The sequence below is a fragment of the Drosophila tropicalis genome, unplaced genomic scaffold (assembly GCF_018151085.1).
Source record: "Drosophila tropicalis isolate 14030-0801.00 unplaced genomic scaffold, ASM1815108v1 contig_845, whole genome shotgun sequence".
Lineage (NCBI taxonomy): Eukaryota > Metazoa > Arthropoda > Insecta > Diptera > Drosophilidae > Drosophila > Drosophila tropicalis.
The window spans coordinates 7,785,643-7,804,235 of record NW_027173338.1 but is presented as its reverse complement, the minus strand read 5'-3'; the positions used below and the strand labels follow the sequence as shown (position 1 = coordinate 7,804,235).

The 18,593-nt window shown below is 34.8% G+C and overlaps 2 protein-coding genes across 3 annotated transcripts in view; one reads left to right on the top strand and one right to left on the bottom strand.

Moving 5' to 3' along the window:
• Positions 1-6,480: 6,480 nt before the first annotated feature.
• Positions 6,481-18,593, bottom strand: part of Dpp10 (Dipeptidyl peptidase 10) — a 45,925-nt gene continuing 33,812 nt past the window's right edge. Inside the window, exons 4-16 of one of the 2 annotated variants that reach the window (XM_068294581.1) lie at positions 15,932-16,046; positions 15,706-15,800; positions 13,369-13,496; positions 13,092-13,303; positions 12,496-12,748; positions 11,450-11,563; positions 11,206-11,329; positions 11,023-11,137; positions 10,800-10,914; positions 9,651-10,714; positions 9,283-9,587; positions 8,915-9,031; positions 6,481-7,278 (exon numbers count right to left, since the gene is read on the bottom strand). In XM_068294581.1, the coding sequence (XP_068150682.1) occupies positions 8,960-9,031; positions 9,283-9,587; positions 9,651-10,714; positions 10,800-10,914; positions 11,023-11,137; positions 11,206-11,329; positions 11,450-11,563; positions 12,496-12,748; positions 13,092-13,303; positions 13,369-13,496; positions 15,706-15,800; positions 15,932-16,046 (2,712 nt within the window). In that variant the 3' untranslated portion in view covers positions 6,481-7,278; positions 8,915-8,959. The remainder of the gene's footprint in view (positions 7,279-8,914; positions 9,032-9,282; positions 9,588-9,650; positions 10,715-10,799; positions 10,915-11,022; positions 11,138-11,205; positions 11,330-11,449; positions 11,564-12,495; positions 12,749-13,091; positions 13,304-13,368; positions 13,497-15,705; positions 15,801-15,931; positions 16,047-18,593) is intronic. The other variant, XM_068294582.1, reaches the window with a different exon arrangement.
• Positions 16,814-17,695, top strand: LOC137580831 (lysozyme). The gene is made up of 3 exons (XM_068294962.1): positions 16,814-16,979; positions 17,041-17,190; positions 17,252-17,695. The coding sequence occupies exons 1-3, from the start codon at positions 16,829-16,831 to the stop codon at positions 17,395-17,397; spliced, it is 447 nt and encodes a 148-aa protein (XP_068151063.1). The 5' UTR covers positions 16,814-16,828; the 3' UTR covers positions 17,398-17,695.

The window sequence follows — 18,593 nt, the reverse complement described above, 5'->3', positions numbered from 1 at the left end:
ATTTCTGTATCGTTAATGATGACCAAAAGGCAAATTTAAAATATTTAGCTTTAATGCTTAGTTAGTGATTCGTTATTCAGAGCACACAAAGTTATTTTTTGCACAGGAAACGCCCCCCGTTCCCACCATACACTATATATCCTAATGCCAATCAATTGCTCTGCTGTCTAAATGACAAGGGTGCTTGAGCATCTTCCAACAGTTGGCTATGGCTATTTTTTGCGCTATTGTTCAGATGAGGCGACTGCCATCAGGGCTGTCAAACCGTAGTAAAACTCAATACAGTTCCGAACCAAATATAAAAAAAGAGAAGAAAAAATGTTTTATATACAGACGCACAATACATAAATAATTTACATTTCGCATGGTCACGCACAAATCATATGAGGCCCAGACACTGGAAATGGGATAGGGATTGGAATCGGTAGAGTGATTGTGAATAAGAGGGGCCGAGAATGCCGCATGATGCGTATAAAAGTGACAGTTTAACATGGAAACTCACTCAAAATGTTAATTGATACATATGTGGGGTGAGGGAGGCGGAACACTCGCCGGAATAGACAAGGGAAAGTTTTCCTTTTTCGCTTTCATTGAGGCTAAAATTGGAGCAACGACTTTGGCATACTCTGTGTTAAAGTTAGTTCCATGGACGGATCTAAGACTATGAAATGGGGAAATTTGCTCCTTTAAGTATGCAATAGACTGGTCGTATGTAACTTGTAACTTAAAAATTGTCTGCAAGCAACTTTTGATTTTAGAATTTTTTGCATTCGAATTTACCAAAACTTTTTTATATGTTTCAAAAAGCGATTTCTTCGACGGCTTATTGCATACTTTTGGGAGCAAATATTCCCCGTCTAGATTACAAAAAACAATGTACCTATAAGATTTGTATATTAAAGGTTCTTTGTGTTTTTTTTTTTTGTATTAAGTCGTATAAAGGTGAGACCTAAAATGATAATTTTTGTATGGAAGTACATGAGTTTGAGTCCTCTAGGCCAAGGAACATATTATGGTAGACAAATTTAAAGAAAAATTTTAAAATAAAACTTAAGTTATCTAGCTAAAGTTTAAAGTTCTGTATTTTATTTTAAAGTAGAAGTAATTTAATGAAGTATAGATAAATAATATTTCAAATATTTACCACAACTTGATTTTATTTATGATTTTATCATTCTCAATAGCCTCAATAGCATTGCCAAAAACGGAAATTGGCTATATTGCCAAAAAAATAAAACGCCCTCAAAGTAAGCTTAAACTAAATCAAATCCACACCTCTGAGGGCCGAATTAAAAATGAAATATGGCATTCAGTGTATGCTATTGAATTTGCAATGCCAACATGTCTGCGATTTGTGGGGAAATGCAAAAATCGACAAAATGTAAACCGTGAAAAAGTCCGCTTTGGCAATCTGCATAAAACACGTAACGAGCTGCACAATCCTCTTGCCTCAATCACCGACCAACCTTATAACCTCAGCTCCCCATTGCTCCAATCCTCCATTCTGGGGTCCGAACGGCGAACAGCGACCAAATGGCGGCACGCAAATGGCCACAAAATGTAAGCCTGGCATGCAATGGCCATCATTGCCTCGGCAAAGAAGAATTACGGAAAAGGGGGAAGGGATGTGGAAGGGGATTTCAGTTACAAGCAGGCAAACTTTTGACTTAATTGGCCAATTGTTTTGGCAAAGGTGTTCAACAAGAAAAAGTGTTGCATATTTCAGGGCGCTGTTAGTTTCTTTACCCCATTTCATTTGCCGCATTTGATTTCAAAGTGGCAAGTTTAAAAAGCCTTTCTTTCTTCTTTTTACAGCAAATAATTTATTAGCCTCTAATTGGCAATTTCACACAATCGTTCAGTAATCGGTAAGCGACTTTACCTCAAATCACATATATAATTACACGTTCAACTGAGTTCCACCCACCGTTTCCCACCGACAATGACCGCAAATTGTAGGCCACTTAAATAGCGAAACCTGAGAATACAAGTGAATGGGCTCCTTGACCATTTACTAAAGAAACGTCAACTGTGGCAATTAACTTATGACTTATGAATGACAGGTATTGTCTAAGACCATCAATGGTAACAGGAATAGTAATTGTTTAATAACAGTAATTGTGGTCTCTCTTTAATGACCGATTCGATTTGAATAGTAAAGTACTTTGGAATTCCAAATGACTATATACATATGAGTTGCAATATTCTTGAGTATTGATTTCTGACTGTAAGCTATTAACTACAATTGATTAGTCAGGGGCAGACTTAGGCATGTAATATGGGAAATGTACCCCGAAAGTATGCAATACTTTGCATAAATCGCTTGTTATATCCTGCAAATAAAAATAAATTGCCCTCTATGCAAATAATTATATATTTTTATCAAAATTTTCTTGAATTTTTAATAACAATGCATTTTTATTAGATTTGCATAATTTTGGGGGCGAATTCTTTTCTTTCTTCGTTTACTTGCTTTTAGCCCCGTTTTGGGTTTCGTACTACTTAACTTACCTATTTGTTGAATTGCCATTGACATTATTAAATAAAACGCATGGTTTATTGCTTTTCTTTATTTATACTTTTAATTTTTGGTTTTTGTTTCTTCCTTTTTGGTTGTTGTTTGGCTCACATGCTTTTGGTTTATTTAAGGTCATAATTTTGTCCAACATTCTCCATCGGGTTTCTCTTTGGTTTTTTTTTTGGGTTGCTAAATGCCTTTCGAAATTATTGAACGTCTCAGCTAATTAAGTCAATTATAATATTACATAATTTGTTTAAATTTATATATCATTATTAATAATACATAATATACTTTATGTTTGCTTCATGGAAGAGAAGAAATTTTGTTTGGATCACAAAGGTTGGTTTTCGTTTTTTGTGTGTCTGTGTTTTTTCATTTTTGGTTTTATTTCGTATTTGTTTTTGTGTAACGGTTTTCTAACAAAAACAAAGTATTAAAAATTTTAATTAACAATTTTGTTTAAAGCTTATTTACATTACAAACATAACTAACAATTGATTTTTAAATGTAATTTTGTTTTATTCGTTGGTTTTTTGCTTAAACATGCTTGAGGCTCTACTTAAAGTTTTGTTTTTTTTTTGTATTTTTTTGTTGGTTTTTTTTTTTTAAATTTTGTATGTATGTAGGTAAGGCTGAAGACAGAGTATTAAAATTGTAGTTTCTTTTTCATTTGTTATAGAGTAAAAGTTGTTTATAAAATATATTTATCATATATCAAAGTATAGTTATTTATAGTAAATTATATAGTTTTTGTGTTTATTCTTTATTTTATTTTGTTATTAGGCGTATATTACAGTTGAATTTTTTTGTTTTGTGTGTTTTTTTTTTTTTATACAGAGCAACTCTTCAGGGAGTCTTTTTGGGTCGGTTTGATTTGTTATAATATTTTGCATATATTTCATTTTTAGTTTCAATTGAGCTAAGGATAGTTTCATCTAGGATTTCTTTCCAGCAGTTCATGAGAAAAAGTTCGTTGACGAACTAGTTTGCTGTGAATTGATGATAGGCGGAAAAGTAACTACTTAAATAGTTTCAAATCGCTTAGCCCATTCGATTTTGTTTTTGACAGTAATTACAATTCAATATTATTTTAGTGGCCGTTTTTTTTTTTTTTTGGTTATAACTCGAATAATGCAAACGTTTGATCCACTAAAACTGTTCTATATATGTATATATATATGAATGTATATGTGTATGTATGTATATATAATTTTCTTCTATATGTATAATCGTATGTGTATATATATGTATTGTATAATTACTAAATGGTTGAGTCAATATTATTTATGTTCTTACTACATTTCTCTTCATTGGTTGCTACAATTTCTTTGGTAATTGGTCCTTAAGTACACTACATAGAAAGCATTTAAATTAATATGTTTCTCTTATGTACCTACATATATTTTTCATTTGTTTCAGTAGCGAACTTTAAATTTCCATAGCATACATTTTGGGGTGGAGGACTTTAACCCATTATGGCTTCATATTTCGGCAAAACACACACAAACTGTCCTTTTTCACGACCATTTCATTTTTTGTTGTTGGTTTTTGCATACCTACTAGAAAAATAAACACCTGGACCAGGTGTGAGTTAATTGTGAATTCGTTTGGGGGCTTAGCCAAACATTAGCATTAAAAAAAAAAAAAAAAAAAAATGAACCTCGCGAAATGCCGTAAAATGCAAAAACAAGAATACTGAAATGGAAAAGGAAAACCCAGCCCAGTCTACACAGACATAAAAGTGTCAGGTAGGCATAAATTTATGTTAGCTTGCAATTTTCCAACACACAAACCTACCCCGACCACACACACACACGCACACCACATAGTCCAGGTGTGTGTGTATGGCACACACATGACTGAACCTCGAGCGAGAATGGGGGGCGTTACCGTGAGGAATGAGTTTTGTGTTTGAATTTGGTTGTTTTTTCTCCGTTCTTTCTTTTTTATGTGTGGTCTATTTTGAGGCGCGCAGCCTGGAGGTTTATTATTAAAATTGTTGCCAAGGTTAGCTTACTTCTGGGAGTGCGTAACGAAATGGATAAAGGGTATAGATCATCATGGCACTCACATGTCATTGGGGAAATTTGGTTTACGATCGATTTGAGTGCTGGAATACATTCAGAATATCTACATATATAACCACAATGTCATCTTGGTTTGGTAAAAATCTAAATGGCATATCCTTCTTGGTTCGTTTTCAAATTCAGTTGTTTCCATTATTAATTATACAAATTAACTTACGTAATGTAGCACTAAAAATCTCAGCTAACCTCTTGTTGGAAATTTTTGGAAACTGTCGCGGTTTTCATTCGTGTAACCTCTCGCTAGTGCTATTATAAAATTACATTTTGTCACTTTTATAGCTCTGCTGCTGCCATCATAATGTTGCCTGCCACAATTGCTATGCGGCTGTGCTGCTAATTAACAGCCAAACAGCCAGGCAGCCAGCCATCAAACCCAAAAAGTATGCTATGCCAAAAAATCTAATTAAAGCTAATCCTTTTTTGCATATTGCTCTAGTTACACTAAAATATACATATATTTATGTAGGTGTATGTATATAGGGGACTCCCATGCAAGAAGGGAGGGCGTCGAAGGGAGTTCGAGTGGGGAGGGGAGGAAGGGGCTCTGCGGTGTCATTTGCTTTTATGTTGCCTCATTGTCAACAGTCGCAATTTGCATTCATTTGAATTTTGTTTTCCTTCGTTTTCACTTTTTGGTTTGTATTTTTTATCGCAGCTATTTTTGACCTTTTCGTTAATTTTTTTTTGTTTTTTGTTTTTTTTTTTTTGGTATGCATTTTAGTTATTTTTTCACTTAATTTACTAATTTTTTTACTACTCTCATTTAGAACTGTACTTTGCATTTCTGTGGTTTCAAAAATTAACAAAAATTCATAACTATTAATTTATAACTATTGAATATTAGCATTTTATATATTTTGAAACATTTTGCGCTACTTACATGCATTTTTAATTACTAGTTTTCATTTCGTTTGCTTAGTAATTTTGCAGTTGGTTTTAATTAAATTTTATTTTGGCCATTTAATCGTTTAGTTTATTTTATATTTAGGTTTTGTGTGTTATTGTTTGGATATTCAATTAAATTGAGTTTACTTTCATTTCCATACCCATTATCCATACGATCGTTGGGCGGGGTATATTAAGGCAGCCAACAAGTTTGCAATGCTATATACTTTTGATCAGTCTACCGACTATAACTATAATCATATTAAAACTTGGATCTTTGGACAAGAATAAGAACTTTTCACACAAACTTTCGTCTCTAAATGTTTGCAGGGTATCTATTATTCGACTCTTGAATTTAATAAACAAAGTGAGTTGCTTTTATTTTATGTATGACTGCATTTTCTGCTTCGGATTTTATTTCATTTGCTTTAATTAAAATAACGAAAAGTTCGCTCTTCTTTTTTTTCATGTTTACCAAATAAATTCTGTTTTTAAGTGCAGTTAATTTTATTTTTGGTTTTTTATTATTATAGAACATTTACGAGCAATGCGCAATAAATGAAATGAAAATCAATTTAATGAAAACAAATTGTCTGTAAATTTTTAAATATATAAATGCCAATATTATTGCACGAATACAATTTCATCGCAAAAAAAAGGAGATAAAATTTTCCAAACAAAATATCTGTTAAATTTTTAAACAATTTGCTTAACGTTTGAAAGATGTTTTAGGTCAGTTGGATTTGTATTGAAAATATTAGCCCATTTAGCTTTTCTCAAAGGATAAATCAAGCAGTTTCCTTGATAAGCTGACATTGTACTTTATGAACTTTCAATTTAACTTAAAGTCTATTGGCAAAATATAGTATTTTCAGTTTCAATTGTTGAAAATGAACATAAATTTTCGGTTTTTCAGATAAAAATAACTGCCAAACTTTGAAAAAGGAAATGTCATTTCAAAATAGAAAGTAAAATTGATTTATGCTTGAAATTTCCCGTTTGCTGATTCGTTGGCGAAAATAAAGAAGGAAACACACACATTTTCACCTTTGCTTTTTATCAAACTGAAAATTACAAATTTATTGAAATTTCATGCAACAAATGCATAAATTATTATGATGGTGAAAAAAAAAAAAACAGCGGGTCGAGCTTATTCATGGTTCTGTGACTAAGTCCCTATACTCTCTTATGAGAAAAATAAAAACCATTTAATTTTTAAAATTTATATCCAATAATCGCATCCCTTCGCCGATCAAATATATATTTTAATATTTACCGTCTCTGCATTGCAAACTTGTAGCTCAATGTCATATACCCATTTATGCGAGAGTATAAAAAAGTGTTCTGCTGGTTGTGTACATTTTTATGGCATACTTTTGTGCGTGTTACTTTCTGAGTGTTGTGTGTGTGTGTGTGTGTATTCGTTTGTTTATGTGAGTGTGTGAGTCCTGTATTCACAACCAAGTTGAATTTGTATTTCATTTTTTTTTCGTTTGCTTATTAATTTTACACAAAATGCCATTTTGGCCATTTAAACGGTTGTGTGTGTGTGTCTGTGTGTGTGTGTGTGTGGGTGAATGTGGGGTGTGAGTATTGTTTGTCGGTGTAAAGGTGTTTTATGATAAATTACATTTAATGCAATTTACGTAAACATTTACGTTTGCTTTTATCGAAATTTCTGTGAATTTTTGTTTTTTATTTTTTATATTTTTCTCATTTGAAATGTTTTTATTGCTGTTGCATATCGCCGCCATTGCCCAGTCCAGCTTTTGACTCCGGCGGCACCTGTTGTTGTTGTTTTTGTTGATGGGTGGGAAAATGAAATTTACAAATTTAGTTTTTTCAATTGAATTTCATGATTGCGCACACATACATACAACACACTTAGAGTAGTTGTGTATATATGTATGTATGTATATATGACTAACAAGGAGCAACAGAGTGATTTAGATTCAAGGATAAATATATATGTAGAGAAAGGCATAGAGAAAGGAAGAAGATACACAATCAAAGCATAAGCAACATTTAGGTAAAAGTAGCAAGATGTGTGTGTGTGTGTGTGTGTGTGTGTGTGTGCTCTGCAAATATCTAGCACCCCTCCCACTTAAAACATACAAATACACATACATACATGACATACATACAGTAAATTGTATGTACCAAGAACAGGCCAAACAATTTGTTTGATTCAACAACAATCATAACAGAGGGAACCAACAACAACACAAAAAACAAAAAGAAGAAAATCCGAAATTATATATACATACATACGTATGTATATATAAGTCGAATCAAAGTTTTGTATGAAACTTGCATCAAGAAAAAGACGAGAAAAAAGTGGAATAATAATAATACGAAAAGGAAGACGTTGTAGGTAAAATGGAAACTCATAAGCAAACAACAAGTAGTACTAGGAAAGTAAGGAAACAAAATAAAAATCTAAACCAACAGAAATAAAAGAAAGAGAGAGAGAGCAAAAAAAAACTTGCCAAAACTAAACTGAAAGTTCGAAAGCCGCAAAACTCGCACAACGATTCTTAGCAAAGCTGCCCCACACACTTCCAGCCAGCCACCATCATTCTCGAACGAACCAAAATTACCCCACCAACAAAAAAGACCAAAAAAATGAAATTGACAGGGACCTTAACGATTATGCGATTTATAAGTTAAACCGAAAGTGTGACAAAACGAAAGAAAGTAACAAATACATACGTGGAAGCGATCTTCGAATGGCCGAAGTCTGTATACCCTTGCAGTGCCCGTTTTATAACTATGTTCTAAGTGCTCCAAATTTTAGCTACTTCAACTATACTACAAAGTCTAGGAATGTGGTCAAAGCAAGATTGTTTGGCGGTAAAGAAACTTCCGAAAACGAAACTCTGCTTTTAGCCACTCATGAAATATGATGTCCATCAAAGGCAACAATCCTATATAAAAGGTTTTTTCTTTAGTCAGGGACTTAGGGAGATTAATTAAGACTAGGCAAAACACAAATGGTAACCCCTTTTAAATCTAATTTCTAATATTTTTTAGCTGATATGAAAACATAATAATCTTCTTGGCTTCTTAGATATATTTTTCTCTCATCTTAACGCGATTGCCATACTTAATAACTAACATATAGAACTTAAGGTTAGCATCGGACAGACTGGTTCTACCTTAGTCATTAGAGGTCATTTCTCTGCAAAAGTAATTATGACCTAATAATAATATTTTGAAAGCGAAATATGTAATATTTTTAGGTCCCCAATGAAAAGTTCTATTACGACAAGACATTTTAAATATTTAGCAATTATTTAGAATCTCTAACTAAATGACAACAACAATGATTTAACAACAATAATAACAATAACAGCAAACGATGACGATGATAATGATGGGAATAACCATCAACATTAATAAGGAACAACGATGACTGTACCTAGTATTGGGTTTTTGGATAAAACTGAAATTTTTATTTATATTCTTAACGGCCATAGAAACTATGAAAATCCAAGAAATCCATTGAATCTGATTGATTTTGCTGTTGTTGATCGATCTACACGAAGTAAGGGAACAATTTGTAAACCAAATACCAAAAAAAAATGAGGAATTGAAAACAAAAGCCACAGACAAGAATATATTTTTTTTGTTTGATTGGAGGTGTTGTTTTTTTTTTTTTTTAATTTTTAATAATTTTTTGGTTGTTTTTGGAGAGCAGGAGAAAAAGAGAGTTATACAAATGATAGGAGAGGAAAAAATGTTTGTTTTTCTATATATATATATATATATAGACTATAGTTGACTTACCAATTTTTTGAAACAATCATCAAAGAAAGCGGTCATTGAACGATATAAATGTCGTTTCACACCTGATAAACTGTGTCCTTCATCGGGATAGATCTGCTGTTTATAGAGGACACCTTTGCTGGTCAATGATCTAGCTAGAACCATTGACTGCTGCACATGGACATTATCGTCCGCAGTGCCATGGACAAGAAGAAATTGACGATCTCGCAGATTGTCCACATATTTGGAAAGATCACTCTCGTCATAGCCCTTGTAGTTATCTGTTACATTCGGGAAACTCAAATAGCGCTCCGCATAGGTGGAATCTAAAATGAAATTGATGAGAACAATCACATTTGGTAAGATACAAGTTGAAGTTTAAAACTTACCATAGAGTTTCCAATTGGTCACAGGAGAGACGCTGATACCACACTGAAAGATCGATTGTTGTCCGGCCAGGGCCAAGGCGGCTGTGTAGCCACCATAACTCCAACCCCAGACACCCATGCGACGGGAATCAATAAAGTGTAGATTATCTCGTAGGTACTCGCTGACTTCCAGTTGATCGGACACTTCCACACTGCCCAGACGTTTGTAGACCTCATGCAGAAGTTGGTAGCCCTGACCAGATGAGCCACGTCCATCTATCTCAATGACTATGTAATCCTTGCTGCCGGCCAAATACGTATTCCAATCGACATGCCAACGATCGGTGACCAATTGAGTGCCCGGACCCGAATATACATGAAGAATGGTGGGATAGCGAGTTATCTCATCTTCACGCAGGACAGGCGGTAAATAGAGGCGGACTTGGGCGTGATAACCGCCTGAGATCATGACAGGAAAGGTTTTCACTTGCGGCAATGCTGTCTTAGCCAATTTCTCCTTGAGTCGCGTATTATTCTGCACGGTAAATAAGAGATCTAGAAACTCTGATTTAGGTTCAATTGGTGCTTCCGTTGGTGGTTCTTCCTGCTGTTGCTCCTGTGCCTGACTCTGTTGCTGTCTCTTGGCCATGGGACCCGTTGCAGTCGCCTTGAGGGCATACATAATGGAATTTGGTACTACCGGACCCAAGCAATCTATAAGGACATAACGAGCCTGCTGGGAGAGGGGAAATTGCGCTTCATGGTAGAGACAATCGCTGGGTGGAGGTGGTAGGGGTGAGCTACTTCCACGTCCACCAGGTCGTGGATTTTGTTCCACGGGTAAAGGTGGCGCCGGCGGCAGAGAATCCGTTTCTTCCGAATCCTCCCAATCATCATCCCAGGCTGTTACCAATTTAGGTGGCGATTTTGTATGTCCCTCTTCATAGCCGTCGTTCCGTTCCATTTGAGCTGGACATGTCATACAATCGGGCTTATGCAAGGCCTGACCTTGTCGGGCTGGCAATGCAGACACCCGATAAAGATGTTGCTGAGAGGGCAAACGTTCGGGTGTACCCAGAAAGTAGCTAAAAAAAATATCCCCCGATACATATTAAACGGTTTCTTAATGAAACTTTTGCGTTCAATCATTATATCCGTCTTGCTACTTACATCCAATTATCCACTTGATCCCAGTGCAGCAAACGATTCACCTCGTAGGGGCCATGGGTAAGGGGCAGAACACGATTATTGTCAATGTCCACGTGCACAATGTGCCGGAAATAGCCTGTCGATTCCAAGGAGAATCCAATGGGGGGGACCAAATTGAAGAGGAGGCAAGCATTGTGAAAGGCAAAGTGAAACAAAGACCAATTTGACATATGGCTGAGCTTACCAAACGAACCATCGCGTAATGGCGAAATGGCCACATACAAACTGCCATTGGAGGCAAACAACGGCACAGATACGGTGTCCACCCAACCACGTCCATCACCGCTCACCCGATGGGTCTGCATAAGAGATTTCAGCTTAGATAGGGATGGGAAAGGACACGCCTAATTAGGCCAATGCGACTTACCTCAATGCACACAAACGAAGGACTTTTGCACACACTGACCACGGAAATATTTTGCGGTCGATTAAGCCACACCACAGCGATCTCAGTGCTACTCACCCAGCTGGCACTGCTAAAATAGTGATCTCTGTCCACCAAAAAAAAAAAAAAGAAAACAAAAGAAAATGAGGCAACAAAGGGTTTAATACGGAGGGCTTATGAACTTAAGACGAATTGTGGTCTCGTTTTTTTCTTTTTGCGTACTTACTCGTTTTCTAGTATTTTTGGCGGTCGCAAGTCTTTGATTTGTATCTTTTGAGGATTTGCCAAGTCGGCCACACGTAAAGTGACTGTGGGATTCTGAGTGCCAGGCTTTGGGTAACTGCAAATGAATTATAGTCCCCGATAATCAAAGAGTGTTAAAAGGAAAGCAAATCGAAAAAAGGGGTCAAAAGTTGGCCAAGTTTCACTTAAACAAATGTTTAAATAATAATGAGAACGACAGTTAGGAAAAGGGGGGACAATTAAAATAAGTGAAATTGGAAAAGGAAACTTTCCCCTTCCCAGATTAGTAATAACTTTTCTTATTTTGTAGATATTTGTCTCAAAATTAAATGATTAAACAAGTTTCAACTAAACATATTTATGCTTAGTTAAGGTACATTCAAGTAAATGTTCCTTAAAGCAATGTTAGCCTTTGGTTAACATAATTTACCATTGACTTGAAACCAAAGTTAAGAGGTTCAACTACAAATCAGTTAATTTTTGCACGTTTTGATAAAACATTTTTAAAATGACTCTTTCATCAACTTTCTGGTTTGTTTTTTTTCTTCCTTTTTTCTTCATTTGCCTCATTTTTATGTATGGCACAAACATTAGAATTAAATTGTCACCTTTGCCAAGCATATACATATTTTTGGGCAATTTATCAAAAGCAAATTGACAGGGGATCAACAGGGGACTAGAGCCGTATATACATAATGTTTATATTTGTAGACTATTCAAAGATGGTTGGTTCATTGGCTTCCTTAACATGCCCTTAACACTGACTATGACTCTGCCGTAACCAAAAAACTAATTTAACATGCCAAAACTGTTACCACAGCGAACTAAAGGTTTACCACCTGCCGAGAACATTAGCCTTAGGTTGACATGTCGAAAAAGGGTCGCTCTTGTACTAGTATCTTCCACTGCTACTAATATTTCGAGTGCCTAATGGCAGTCACGAGCACCTCATCATTAACACCTAATCGAAAAGTAATGTACCCCGAAAGGAAAAAGAAAAAGAATAGCATGGCTCAAGTCACGACTTACCGTAATGATCTTATTTCCGGATACAAGTTGGAATGCGGATTATTTCCATTCGAGGAGGACGATGAGGTGGAGGTTGTGCCACCAGCATTTCCTCCTGCAGTTGCAGCAGCGGCAGCTGCTCCTCCCGATGGCCCTGTTGTGCCATACCAAGCGAAATGCTGTTCCTGTACGTGGGTATCATTAAAGCTAGCATAGAGCAGCAAATGGCCATCGTTCGATATCCAAATCGCATTATTTGTATGTAATATTTCCTCTGAAAATCAGGTTTAAATAAAAGTAAACAATGTGTCAAAAACAGATAAAACAATGAGCTATAATTTGATATTAAATATAGTTGTTTATTTAAGCGGCTTATTAGTTGAGTTTCTACTGAAAATGACTAATTTATTAACTCCTTTTTTGATATGGTTTTTTTGATTTTGTTGATATTTTTTTATTTCTTGCTTAAACAGAAGTGACAATTACGGAATTTCAGGTATGAAAATGAAATTTTACTAAGTTACCACTTATTAAAAGATCTAGCCGTTTGATAATTTCAGTCTTTTCAGTGAAATACCATCGCATTTTAAGCAAGTTTCATCATCAATCTCTATTACCTTCATATAACCAATCGGGTATACCATTGTATACAATTCCCGGCACCGCATCACGACTGATCCGATAGACATTGGCAGTACGTACTTCTTGTCGGTAATAAATGTCATAGTTGTATACCCAGATTAAAGCATTGCCAGTCGTTGCAAACCTGGCATAATGCAGATATGGCCACTCATCCTGATGCATGCTATGACGCATTTTGATGCTTTCGCTGCAAAGAAGCACAATTTAAGGGGTAACAAAGGAACAGAAGGACATCATTAAATAGTTACTTACCTTGTCTGTATATCGTAGAGTGTATATTGAGCCAAATAGGAGTGGCGGAATAATTTGACAACATTTTGGGCTAATAGCAGATAACGTTTATCCGGCGATATGGTGAAGGTGAATGGGGCCAGGGTTTTCTAAAAAAAAATAGGTATACAATAATGTATTTTTGTGTTTTGTGCGAAATGTGTGGAGCATTAAAATTCATTGGGAATTATGTGCGAGAAATAATGGCGTCATCTGGACTGGGTTGAGCGTGCTGACAACCCGGCAACATTGCGTATGCGTAATTTTAATTAAATTTTAAATTGCGCTTTATTTTCTGATTTCCGCTTGAAAGTTTCTCCTGTTTGTATGTAAATATACTTTCTAATTTCACATTGTACAATTTGTGGTATTGTTTATCCCTTTTTCTTTTTTGGCAAGGGGAATGGGGACTGTGAATTGAATACAAAAGATGTCATTTAAAGGCGAAAGTGTTTCCGTTGCCTCAGTTACTTTTAATTGAATTTAATTATATTAAAATTTTGTGGGCATAATGCGAGAAAACAAATTGAGTTACTTTCTTGATATTCGTACTAAATTAGCTAAATATGTTGTGAAGTTGACTGAAAAGTAACCCAAATTAAATATTAATCTTTCCTGAATACATTTGGGCCTGTTTGGGGTATATTATCAATGTGGTCTCTAGATTATGCAGAGGTCGTGCAAAGTTATTGGACTGAAGAAAGGGAGTTGGGAAGGATTGAGCATAAAATGTACTTCATTGGTTTTTGTTTGGATCTTAAAGGTTATAGAAAAGTGGGAATATTTACTGGTAAAATTATCGGACTAGGGAAGTCAACTAACCGATTGTACTTTTCTAGAGGTAGTCGGTGTCTTATAAGTTTTGTGGATGGATTGCTTGTGACCCCTTAAAAAAGGCAAAGTTTAGAAATGATGTTCTAAGAACTTATGGTGAAAAGGTTTAAAAGCAAGTCTTTATTATATGAATTATGTATGAAAATCATGTAGAAAAGTTGCCTTTTGAATACTCCTCTGCAGTAGTTTTAGTTTGAGATAATACTTGACATGTTTTGTAAAGTTCTGTAAGCTTTTAATAGATCATTACAATTAAGAGACAAGCTCCCTAAGCCATTTCATTTAACTGGGAATATGTTTTTTAGCTTTCTCTTAATTTAAATGATTTGCAAACAAACTGAATGTGGCTTAAGGGGAAAAATTGTAAATAAATTCACCAATTAAAAGTACATTTTAAAATCTTCTTCTTTCAAAGTCATTTAGTCATTCGCCTAGACTTTATTTGACAAGAAGCTAACTAGTTATGCAAAGTCCTTACAGAGATTCTTGTTACATTCCGTTTGTATGGGGAAATATGTCTATTATGTACTTGACTGCTCATTTCTCCATTTTCTTTGGCAAACATTAATTATTTCGCTCTCTCAGAGACTAAGCTGGAAATGTTGACATAACTCATGACTTTTCCATGACTGAGAATACATGTGTTTGTGTGATGTACGTATAAGTGTGTCTGTGTGTGTGTGTTTGTTGCAATGACATCCACTTGTTGCCATGTTATGCAAAAGGCAAGTTGGCAAAAAGGAATTTACCTCCCTTTTCATTTTGTTAACCGTTGTTCCGTCTTGGCTTTGCTTTTTTTATTTGTTTGTTTTTCAATTTCACTACGCGTATTCATTAGAAAATAACAGAGGGTTGAGAGGAGGGAGATATCTATCTATGTATGTATGTATATGTTTATTCAGTCATTGACATAAAAAAAGAAATCTTTATAGCTTCGAGACTGTGGAGGAGGGCGGGGCCATTTGTTTTTGCCTACTTTCTCTATATCTATGATTGGGCATGTGTATTACTTCTGAGAGTATCTGTATGTGTATGAGTGTATGCGTGTGTGTTGGTGTGTGGAATGGAAGTATTATATCAGTTAAACATTGCCAAGTCGAGTGTGTACACTTCAGATAGCCACCTTGAGGCTCTCCCCGCACAAAACCCTCCACTTATTCCACCCACTTTTTCTTTGACAGGGACGGAACTGAATTGGGCAGTAAATTACTAAAGTTCTGATTAAAACTAGTAATCAGTTACGTAAACGCATTTCTATGCGTTTCACAGACAAACATTTACATGGCAAACAATGCACTGAAAATGTTGCTGTCCCTCTTCTACTTTAATAAGTGCGCCTCTGTCCTCCATTCAACTCATAAATAACATGGAGGGGGGCAAATATTTATACTGTGCAAAGAGATAAGCAATAAATGGTAGCAATAATGGTAATAGAGGAGCAGAGCAAGCATGATAGGGAGACAAGGTAAGAGTATATGTACTTACAAATGTCACATTGGACATGAGCACACGTTCGGAACGATTGCCTGCATTTAGTAGACAGATGCGACCCAAATGGTCCTGATACAGAAACTCCTCGGCTGCAAGAAAAACATAAAATCGTTGGATGGGCCGTGAGGGGGTGGGTTAGTGGGGGAGAAGAATATATAAACGTGAAACGGAAATTAAAAGCGATTTGCCCCAAAGGACACAAAAACATTTTGAAACTCACCATTGATCCAACTGCCATTGGCACGCTGTGGCATATAGAGACCATCGACAATGTCCTGCAGCTTGATGCGTTGCCCCTTGACCCTTGGTCCCTCATCGGGGGGTGTGAGCAGCACCTTTTTTGATAAATGCAGAAATTTTATATGTTGTCTTCTACACACACGCACCCACACACACGACACATCGATATACATATACACACATACAAATATGTACAACAATAAACAGAAAAAACCAAAATTGAAATTACATTTGTATTTTATTTAATATTTTTTTTGTATTTTTTTTTTTTCGGTTTGAGGAAGAGCAGACACATAAAATAAACAGACAAAAAAGACAATTTAAATGAGCGTAACATATTTACAGGCAGGAGTATGTAAGTGTAATTCAATTGTTGTTTTTTTTTTTCTTTAGAGGGGGTATACATATATGTAAATATTTTACGTAAATGAGATTTTAATTTAAATATCATGTTTAATTTGGTTGAAATTTTGACAGGAAGGAAAAATGGAAAGTGAATCAGAGGTGGTATAGATAGATCAGCTTGACTAGATGATTAGAAAATATATATATAATGTGCATTAAATGTATCAAAACTGCTCACTGTAGAATACTTTTACCTATTGCATACTTTTGTGGGGCAATTCGTATGTAGAGCTCCGCTCACGATTTCATGAACTGATTTGAACAATCAATACATTAGCTACATGGTATGAAAATTGTTAGGAAAACCTGAAGCTCAACTATACTCTAATCTATTCCAAGAAAGAATAATATTAAAATATAAGTTTGATAACATTCATCTCTCTACGTAATGAGGCTTATCAGTTTCCATTTCATAAGAGCAAACTGAGTTGATGAGTTCAGATGTTGTCTCAGATGTTGAAACAGTCTTAAAATGAATTCGACAGAGCTTAGTCGAGTCTATGTGCTATTTCTGCTAGTTATTGCAACGGGAAGTCATGTGTGGGCCAAGCGTTATCTACGCTGTGAACTTGCCCGAAAGCTGCTGGATCAGCATGGCTTTGAACGCAGTCTGTTATCCAATTGTGGGTATATAAAAGGCTTTTAAAGATCATATTCTTAGTTAATTTCAAACATAATTCACAGGGATTTGTCTGCTAGAACATGAAAGTGAATTGGACACTGCAAAAGTGACTGTAAACCCGAATGGATCAAAGAACTATGGTCTATTTCAGATCAATGGACGATATTGTCAGCAGGGCAGACGGGGTGGCATATGCAACGTAAACTGTGATGGTTAGGCAAAAGATTTGCCCTTTGAAAAGTTCATTTTAATACAAGTTTACCTTTTTCTTAGATCTTCTTGATGAAAACATTCAGGAGGCAGCCGTTTGTGCCAAACGTATTCAAACCTCTGATGGATTTCGACATTGGAATGGCTGGCAACGTTACTGCCGGAATACCCAAAATTTACCCAATCTAAAAGTGATATGTGGCATATAGTACACAAAGTTTATGCCGATACGATTATATTGCAATTTAATTTAGTTAAGCCCGCATGAATTTTATTTGAGATATTTGTCAGTAAGTCACTTATATTGATTGTCCAATGACGCGTGTTTGCTGATTTCATGATAACAGTGAGCTAATATTATTGAATACCCATTAAAAAAATGGTGGAAGGGTATGATAAACCCAACAATTGGAAGCCAGCAATTTGAGACTATTTTAAAATCTATTAAAAACTTTATCTATATTATTTAATGTGAACAATTAAAGAGCAGAATTATTGGAAAGCCAATTGAGAACAACTACTAAGATCAGGGTGTTCATATGGATACTTTGATTTGATCATTTAAGAAGAATTTTTGAAAAATAAAATTTATTTTTTAGCTTTTTTCTGTCATATTGAAAAGTATGCAAATAAAATTTTAATATGATTTTGTTCAAAATGAAAATTATGCGATAAATATGAGCATTTTTGGAAAATAATTTAAAGCCAAATTAAAATAAGATAATTCATCATTCAATATTCAATTCTATTATCTCAGACGTTTCACAATAAATTAGGTTTATCAAGATTTTGAATTTGGAATTGCGCACAAAATTGATTTAAATTGATTTTCATTTGCTTAAAAAACCTTTAAATTTATACACAAGAAAGAAAAAAATATGTATACACATAATAAAGTATATATAAATATACTTTTAGCATAAATTCGAAATAATATACACACGCACAACAGCAAAAACAAAATAAAAATAAATAAAAACTTTTGTTAACCACCAACTAAAAATGAAGGAAACCAAACAACATTGCAATTCAGTGCATACTTTTAGGGTGTAAAGTTGCTTGTGGGAGGCGAAGAGTGTATGGAAGGTAGAATGGAATCATTTTATTGTGTTTCTGCTTTGTTTAGTTATTTGTATTTACATCAGTGTGTGGGAGGGGGTTTGCCTGCATGTGTGTGTGTGTGTACGTGGTTTCTATGTATGTGTGTGTGTTATGTAAACTGTACATTTGTTTTGACTCATTTTGGTTATTGTTTCGGCTTTGGGGCGAAATTGTATTCTACAGCAGTTGTTGTTGCTGTTTATTCTAATTTTTTTGTTTTTCTTCTTTCAATTGTCTGTTAAATGCTAATTTTATACCAAATCCCTGCTTGTCATTTATATTAATTAAACTTTTTTGATTGCTT

What these genes read in the sequence shown, in the direction of transcription:
- LOC137580831 (XM_068294962.1), top strand. Translation starts at nt 16,829, where the DNA reads ATGAATTCGACAGAGCTTAGTCGAGTCTATGTGCTATTTCTGCTAGTT. An exon ending in ACGCAGTCTGTTATCCAATT is followed by an intron (nt 16,980 to 17,040) that starts GTGGGTATATAA and finishes CATAATTCACAG; the next exon opens with GGATTTGTCTGCTAGAACAT. An exon ending in ATGCAACGTAAACTGTGATG is followed by an intron (nt 17,191 to 17,251) that starts GTTAGGCAAAAG and finishes CCTTTTTCTTAG; the next exon opens with ATCTTCTTGATGAAAACATT.